Source organism: Austrofundulus limnaeus, unplaced genomic scaffold, assembly GCF_001266775.1.
Source record: "Austrofundulus limnaeus strain Quisiro unplaced genomic scaffold, Austrofundulus_limnaeus-1.0 Scaffold1886, whole genome shotgun sequence".
Lineage (NCBI taxonomy): Eukaryota > Metazoa > Chordata > Actinopteri > Cyprinodontiformes > Rivulidae > Austrofundulus > Austrofundulus limnaeus.
Genome location: NW_013954288.1, coordinates 5,953 through 14,206, shown reverse-complemented (window position 1 = coordinate 14,206; position 8,254 = coordinate 5,953). Strand labels below are relative to the sequence as shown.

General features: G+C 39.2%; 2 protein-coding genes across 4 annotated transcripts in view; both read right to left on the bottom strand.

Moving 5' to 3' along the window:
• agfg1b (ArfGAP with FG repeats 1b) overlaps positions 1 to 2,156 on the bottom strand; it is a 19,219-nt gene extending 17,063 nt beyond the window's left edge. Inside the window, exon 1 of one of the 3 annotated variants that reach the window (XM_014033893.1) lies at positions 1,846 to 2,156. In XM_014033893.1, the coding sequence (XP_013889347.1) occupies positions 1,846 to 2,012 (167 nt within the window). In that variant the 5' untranslated portion in view covers positions 2,013 to 2,156. The remainder of the gene's footprint in view (positions 1 to 1,845) is intronic. The other 2 variants (XM_014033895.1, XM_014033894.1) reach the window with 2 other exon arrangements.
• Positions 2,157 to 3,115: 959 nt separating this feature from the next.
• Positions 3,116 to 8,254, bottom strand: part of zgc:110269 (probable flap endonuclease 1 homolog) — a gene marked incomplete at its 5' end in the record, with an annotated part of 7,092 nt that continues 1,953 nt past the window's right edge. The window contains 5 exon segments of the mRNA XM_014033891.1: positions 3,116 to 3,797; positions 6,921 to 7,065; positions 7,166 to 7,311; positions 7,397 to 7,528; positions 7,614 to 7,674. Coding sequence (XP_013889345.1) covers positions 3,747 to 3,797; positions 6,921 to 7,065; positions 7,166 to 7,311; positions 7,397 to 7,528; positions 7,614 to 7,674 — 535 coding nt within the window.

The window sequence follows — 8,254 nt, the reverse complement described above, 5'->3', positions numbered from 1 at the left end:
ACAGTATCGGGAAATGAAATATCGCGAGATTTCAGTGTATCAATATTTTCTTACACCCCTACTCTCCACGTTAGAGGTTGTGAAAGTATCCATTTATTGTTTATAAATAAAAATCACCAAAACAAGTCCATTTGAATAATAAAACTTTGTAGAAATCTGTTCATCCATTTTCCATATAGAAGTTTGTAACAATTCACCTGATAATTTTACTTTGATAAGAGATAAAGGTTTAATGTGTCTGTGGTAAAGGTGGGGTGTTGGATTGACTCCCTCCAGTCCACTAGGGAGCTCTATAGGTTGTTTACTTTTGTTCTGGAGGACTTTGTGTGAAACRCGAAGTAACGTTGCCGAAATCAAAGGTAACTTTAAAAAACTTCAACATTTGCAGTTAATTTACATTGCCCAAAGTGGTAAYATGTTTGTTATTGCAATACTATTTGTGTAAGTGTGTATTTTAATTTTTGTGTTGTAAKCTATTGAGAACATGTATTTTCCTGCATGAGTGTTCCAGTGGGAGTGGGGAGGCTCTGCTTGGCTTAAAGGTAAGAAAGGGGGGCTTTGAGGAAAACAGGTTGGAAACCACAGATTTAGAGGTTCCTCTGCTCCAACACACCTACTTTGAATTAATGGATGATTAARGAGCTTCTTCTACCGCTCATGTCACAGAGGCAACAGGTCCAAAAGAGAAACCCAGACAGCCCTCTACCCAGTTCCTACTGGGGTACCCCYTCCTGAGGTGTTCCCAGACCAGAGTGGAGATATAATGCCTCCATAGGGTTCTAGCCTGGGTGGTGGTTCTGCCTCAGAGCCTCCTTCCAATGGGTCAGGGAGGAGGTGAAAGGGAGGCATCCTAATCACATGAACCACCTCAWCTGACTTATTTTGATGAAAAGGAGCAGCAGCTTTACGCTATCTCTAAGACTGAGCCCGGTCACCCTATGAAGGAAAATCATTTCAGCTGCTTAGATCCAGGATTTGGTTCTTTTGGTCATGATCCAAACCTCATGACCACAGGTGAGGGTTGGAACGTAGACGGGACCAGTAAACCCAGAGCTTTGCCTTTCGACTCAACAGTTTATTTACTATGACCGACCGAAGCAACACTCTCATTACTGAGGCCCCAGTGTGTTGATTCATCTCCATCCTATCATCACTCAGGAACAAAAGCCTCAGATACCTCCTCCAGCTGACCCAGAGGAGAGAATCAACAATTTTCTGCTGAACTTGAAGAGATAATTCAGTCACTCAATCAGGTGTGGGGCAGAGAAACTGGTCAAACATGCAGGATAGTGGTCCTCCAGGACCAGAACTGGACACCCATGCTATAGAGTCCAATGCAGCCTGACTGTACAACTCAACACTGACTAGTTCTGGTCTTGCAAAACTAAAAASCCGAGTAGAACACGTGACCATACAGATATTTGCCTTATCTAGAAGTTTGCAGGCAGTGATTTCATAATGAGAACTGGTGACACAAATAAATCTCGAGGGATGTCTTAGTTTTTTAAACCGATCCAACAAAAACAATAAGATGCGCCACCGTGACACGCACTTTTCACACAAGAACCACAAAAAACCCGATTATAAAGTCGTGCTAGCCCTGACGCTCGAGTCACACACCGAGCCTTCATCGACCAGAACATGTTGTTATGAAGAGCAGATGTAAACAAACTGAAGCACCGAGCCCAACCCAACGGCCTCGGGCTGAACCTCAACGTTACCTGTCCTGACTTTCCCCAGCAGCTAACGAGCTAACGGTACCTACATCCTGACGGCGGAGGCGCCTCGTCCTCACCTGGGAGGGGGGACGGACAACAATGAGCGTAAAGTCAAAAGYACACTCACAGGATCCCGGAACAGGTGGTGCAGACGAAGGAACCCACTGTCATGTTGACATAGGTCGGGCCGCGTTGGTCACAGTCAAAGCATTTCCTATTCGCGGGCAGGCTAGTCATTTCCCGGAGCATCTTTAGGTGAGTCTCCTCCTGCTTTCGCTTCGCACTCGTCGCCATGGTGGAAAACCCAGCAGGAAAAGTTTCGGCTGGAGGGACCCGGGACAGAGGTGGTGTCTTCAGGGCGGACTTGCCAAATCTGACGGCCGTGGGAGCGAGGAGACACCTCCTAATGTTCACAGGAAAGATTGAGCGATTGACAAACTTCTTCCTCTTCAAAGAAAACGCTGGGAAGCGCGTGCGCTTTTACTGCGCCTGCGCCATCTGTTGGTGTGGAAGAGCAATGAGTCTGCGCATGCGCAAACACTAACGTTGTAGAGGAGGTGACTAAAGTACTTGAAAAAAATAGCTAATAGTCAAAATAACAAATGACTTTAGTAAAAACMAATTTCACGGATGAGTGAAGTATAGTTATGTAAGTACAACTTTTATGTTTTGAGTGTAATGAAATAAATGTAAAAGGTTTGATTTAAAATAAAAACTGTAAATACAGTTCCTCAAAAAAATTAGTACACCTCTGCATAGAAGGCATAAAAAAAATTTAGTGGTTTTCAAACTTTTTAACAAAAACTGTTGCAAATACTTATGACCCCAGTTTGCATTTACTTATATGCTCCTTTTGCATACTTTGCTATTTACTAGGCATAATAAAAACAAAACTACTGTAATAACTATGAAACTACTTTTACTTATTTATGATTATRATTTTTGTTATTTATTAATTATGGTGAAAATATTCTATCAGCTATTTATTTGCATTTACACTGATATTTGAAAATCATCTGGGGACCCCCAATTGATGTTTTATGACCCATAGAGGGGTTCCAACCCCAACTTTGGTAATCACTGAAATAGAGTGATAGTTACAAATTTTAAATGTAATTCAAGAGAAGTGACTATGACAAATTATTCATAAACATTTTTCCTTCAAATGTTTGCTCCTAAAGTTGTTTGACTTGAAAAAAAAAACTGATTAAAAACTCAAAATAGCAGAATAACAATAAATCAAAAATAATAAATCAACTAACTTGGTTTTGCTGTTATCTATATGGCACATTTCATATAAAATATCAGCAATGACACGATGTACACTAAAGATCATCTTAAATTTAAAGTGATAAGCCCTTAAGTGTCTCTTACAAATGATAAACAATGCACAAACATTCTGTGCGTGACACATTTTATTGAAAATATGTATTMATAATTTTCCAAAACATGTTATCTCTTCAAATTTCAACAGGTCACAAAAGCATAACAACCAAATACAAATGATTGTTGTGATTCAAAAGTTAAATAAATACATGATACAAAATTAACAACATAAAAATGGAAATATTACTTTGRCAGTTTTGCAAACCAATGTTTTCAAAGTGTAGACGAAGTCATCTTACGGTCCTTCTGAATACATTTTACAGCTTAAATAAATGTTTTAAAATTCAAGTCCTTGGTTTCTTTCTTGGCTCCTCTTATATAACAGGTGTCTAATTGAATATCTGGTGAAAAGACATCACTTGTGTTTAGTTTTGGCTTTAGGAAAGGCCTCCTCAACAGTGACTACACTGTTCTCTTTCATTGCCGTACATCTCCTGACGCTCGTGTCAGAGGCTCTGCAGGAAACTGCATGATGCACGAGGAACTGCTTCGGTGACTGCACTGTCATGAACACTCAGAGTCAAATCACTAATTTCACAAATGTCAACAGATGCATTATTAGGTTAGCAAAATCTTGGCAGAGAAAACATTTAAAAACATAACAATCATTTGGAGATGACGACAACAATAACTGTCCTGTTTTCATCTTGGTTTCTTTGTCGTGTCACCTGCTGAAGATGCAACTTCCAAAGCCTAGAAACAAAGAAACACAAAAAGAAATGAATTCACAAGGCAAGCATTGAAGAGACCCATCAGCAGGATTTCRACATAGAATTTTAAAATTGCAATTTTTATCCTCAAAATCACATTTCTACAGACCAGGATTAGGACCACAGAGCAAACAAATATATGAATTACTGAGTTCAGAATTTTTTCTCAGAATTCTATCTTATCATTTGACTTAAATTTAAAAATTCTGAGAAATATTTTTTTTCTCTCACAGACCATTACCCTGGAGTCCCATCACCGGCGGTTGAGCATGTTGTGCCCAGTTAGGACAGTGTACTACTTATTTCCTTCTGCYTACACTGAAAGTCTTTGAGAGATGCCACACACTGGTGGGTTGCATTTATCTCAGCTTGAGATACAGTGAGATATGCAAAACCACCTATTGAGTATCTGTACTCTCACACTATGGTTGTGCAAAATCAGCACCCCTGCACCTGCTGACCCCATCAGTGGGATCCATCTGTAAAACAGTAYAAATGATTGGGAGACATGTCCATCATAAAAAGGTTACTCCAGGCAGACATTTCTTAAATCTGTTGGCTCAATTTTGTATTTTTTGACTATTCTGTCTCCAGATCCTGCAGTTACTGAAACATCAGCAACTGCCCAGTCCCAGATTCTAGTGTGCTGTGAGTCACATAGGTTTTTCCACCTACCAGACTGGTATAACCTTACCAGGACGTGGCCTCCACTAAGATGTACAAATCAAAAACACTTTATTGATCCCAAAGGGAAATTACATAAATCCAGTCCTGCTCACCATTATTGGCACCCATGAAGTTTAAGTACATATTATAGAATATTTACTGATGAAAATTTATCAAGTTAAACAACATTTTACTACAGAAAACTTGTGTTTGATACAAAACATCAAATGATGAACATTTAAAAAAATAAACATTTTGAGGGAAATATAGAAAAACATAATGTTTACCATGTCAATGTTATTGGCACCATTTGCTGCAAACCCAATTCGGCTCACCAGTTGCAAATCCCAAATAAGGATCACCTGTGATGAACTACCTCCACCAATGTGACATGAATTATCCAATGAATGATCATGCTGGTGTTTTAGAAAGCCCCCTGTTATTCCCTTTTCATGTGTGACAATGGTAAAACCAATGGAGCTGTCTGAGGACACCAGAAATTCTATTGTTTGCWAGCACAAGACCTCCAAAGGGTATAAGACCATCTCCAAAGATCTTGGTATCCCTGTTTCAATGGTGCGTAATGTTATTAAGAAGTTTTCCAGGCATGGAACTGTCAAGAACCTCCCAGGACGTGAGGGGAAGAGAAAAATTGATGACAGAAGTCTTCGAAGGTTGGTGCGAATGGTGGAAAAAACACCACGTCAAACATCTTAAGACCTGAGGACCAACCTGGAGCAGTCTGGTGTAATTGTTTCAACAATACCATATGCCGCACACTAAACAAAGCTGGGCTTTATGGGCGGAGGCCAAAGAATATTCCATTGCTGAAGAAAAAACAAAAAAGAACGATTGATCTTCACCAAAGAGAACCTGGACAAACCTCAAGCCTTCTGAGACAATGTTTTGTGGACCGATGAAACAAACATGGAGCTTTTTGGTAATGCACACAAACAATATGTTTACAGACGGTGCAATGAAGCCTTTAAGGAAAAGTACACCATACCAACAGTCAAGCATGGGGGAGGGTCCATAATGCTGTTGGGCTGCTTTGCTGCATCTGGTACTAGAGGACTTGACCGTATCACAGGCATCATGAAATCAGAAGATTATCAAGCAATTTTAGAGCGGAAAGTCTTGCCCAGTGTAAGGGAACTTGGTTTGAGGCGAAGGTCATGAGTCCTCCAACAAGATAAAGACCCAAAACACACCTCAAAAAGCAAGCAGAAATCATTTAAAGGGAAAAAATGGACTGTTTTAAAATGGCCTTCAATGAGTCCTGATCTCAATTCAATTGAAAATCTTTGGACGGAGCTGAAATCTGCCATTGGAGAAAGGAACCCTGCAAATGTTCAAGAATTTGAGCATATTGCAAAGGAAGCGTGGGAGAAAATACCACCCGAGAAGTGCAAGAAGCTTATAGATGGATATGAGAAACGTTTGGAGGCTGTCATCACTCCCAAAGAGTGTGCAATTAAATATTAAGGAGGGGTGTCAATATTAGTGCACATGCTGGTTTTTTGTTTTTCCATCCATCCATCCATCCATCCATCCATCCATCCATCCATCCATCCATCCATTTTCTGTACACGCTTCTTCCTTTTCAGGGTTGCGTGGGTCACTGGTGCCCATATCCAGCAGTCACAGTGCGAGGGGCAGGGTACACCCTGGACAGGTCGCAAGTCCATCACAGGGTTTTCTGTTTTTTTCCTTTAGAATTAAAATATCTATGTTGAAATAACAATTTTCTTTGTTAAATTACTTTGGACCTCCAATTAAAAGATTCTGCTGATATAAATTTTGAACATTTCGATTTATTTCTGAAGATATTTACTCAGTTATGCAAAACATGAAGGGGTGCCAATAATGGTGAGCAGGACTGTAAATGTGGGTCAGGTCCAGTAGGACTTGAAGGGCTGCCATACAGACGTATAGACAACAATTACTTTCTGAGAGTTCAGTGGTTCKAACAGGTAAAGCCAAGGTTTCAGGCAAAAATGCTGCACAATGTTATTCTCAAAATGTAAGTTGGGGATCAGTCGCAGCTACTCTAATATTAAATGTTAGCTCTGTATAAAACCACACTGGTTTTCATTTGCTGTGACGGCCATCTTAATCCTGGTGGACTAAAAAGGTAATCAGCTGTAGGTGTGCATCCAGTACCTTCTAAAAGTTTCCATAATATCCACCTACTGGTTCATGAGATATTTTTCTTACAAAGAAACAAAATTGACTCTACAGTTAAATCTGTTCTCWTTTGTCAATAAAATGAGAAATGGAAAAAATCTGAAATCCATATTTCATTATTTTGCCACACTTATCCAAACCTGGAAAACACTAAAAACAAACACCACACTTTTAAAGACTGTGTAGAAACCGTGGTGTTCTACATTCCATTTAAGTTTTGTAATTTTTGTTTGTATGTTTTACCATGACTCACCTCTTTTCTCTTTCTGGTAACTTTGAAGAAGTTCTCCATTCGAGTCTGCCTCTGACTTCCTGCTGCCCTCTCCTTTTCCCTCTCCTCTCGCCGATTTTCTCGACTGTCACGAAACGTCTTCATCCGACGACGAACCCTCTCCTCRCTGAAATATACGAGCACGCATGAGATTTATATTTGTTTTAGTTTCCATAAATTTACAGCATTGTGTGAAAAAAGGAAGCGGGTTTGAGGAAAGGACAAACCTAATGTGCTTGGTGGGACAGAGGAACCCGACCAAAGCTTCTTCATCTGGTTCAGTCCAGATGAGCTCAGGAACTCTGGTTTGTGGTGCCTCCAAGAAAATCTTCCTTGCCTCTTTGTATTTCCAGAACTGTGGCACAGGGTAAGTCTGAGGGAAGGCAAATATGTTGGATGCATTTGATCATTTTTTTATATAAAAGCCGTGGAGAAGTTGGGAGGTGTTCATCTAATACCTGTCTATTGATGTTCAATACCACAGTCTCAATACTATGGTGCTTCTGGATCAGGCCCAGAGCTTTCTTAGGACCCAGACCAGGTATCTTGTCACAGTAGTCACAGCCCAGCAGAATACAGAGATCAACAAGCTAAAACATTACAACAAACATAAAAGACAGTAAGTGTTTATTGTGAAGATCATTTCCATTGAGTGTCATCATGTTTCAGTCTTACCTCCTCATAACTAATCTGAAGTTTGTCCAACAGCTTCGGTAAGGAGTACTCAACAACTTCACTGAGAAAACAAAAACAAAGTAAACATCAGATCAGGCAAAAAAACTTCCAGTAACATTCTTCAAATAAAGCAAGACACTGGACTTTTAAAATCAATGTTGTACAGGATATACCAGCTGACCAATCACAAACACCTGAGTTATAAGTGGAGACAAATGTCTTTGTACCCCACTGTTAAAAAAAAACAAAAAGATCACTAAGCCCCTTTTTCACTAGTGCCACTTACTTGGATTTTAATTTGTACAATAAGACAAAACAGTCTTGTTGTTTACAAGAGTTTTCACCATAAAGAAATTAGTTAAATTGATGTTACAATACAAACAGTTGGATGTTGTCTTGATATTTGTTAAATTTTATATATTCAGAAATATCTTAGATAAAAAATAATAAATAAATGTTTATTATAGTTTTTCCAGCGAGTGACATGAATTTTGCATGATTTAGTTCATTTGTTAGATTGTTAACATCTTGCACTATATTTCTTTTACTTGAATTTTATATGCTTTAGTGGAGATTTTATGTTGATGTCAAATCTTTTAAGCTTTTTTTTGTTAAAGAATTGACTCTAGAGTGCATATTTT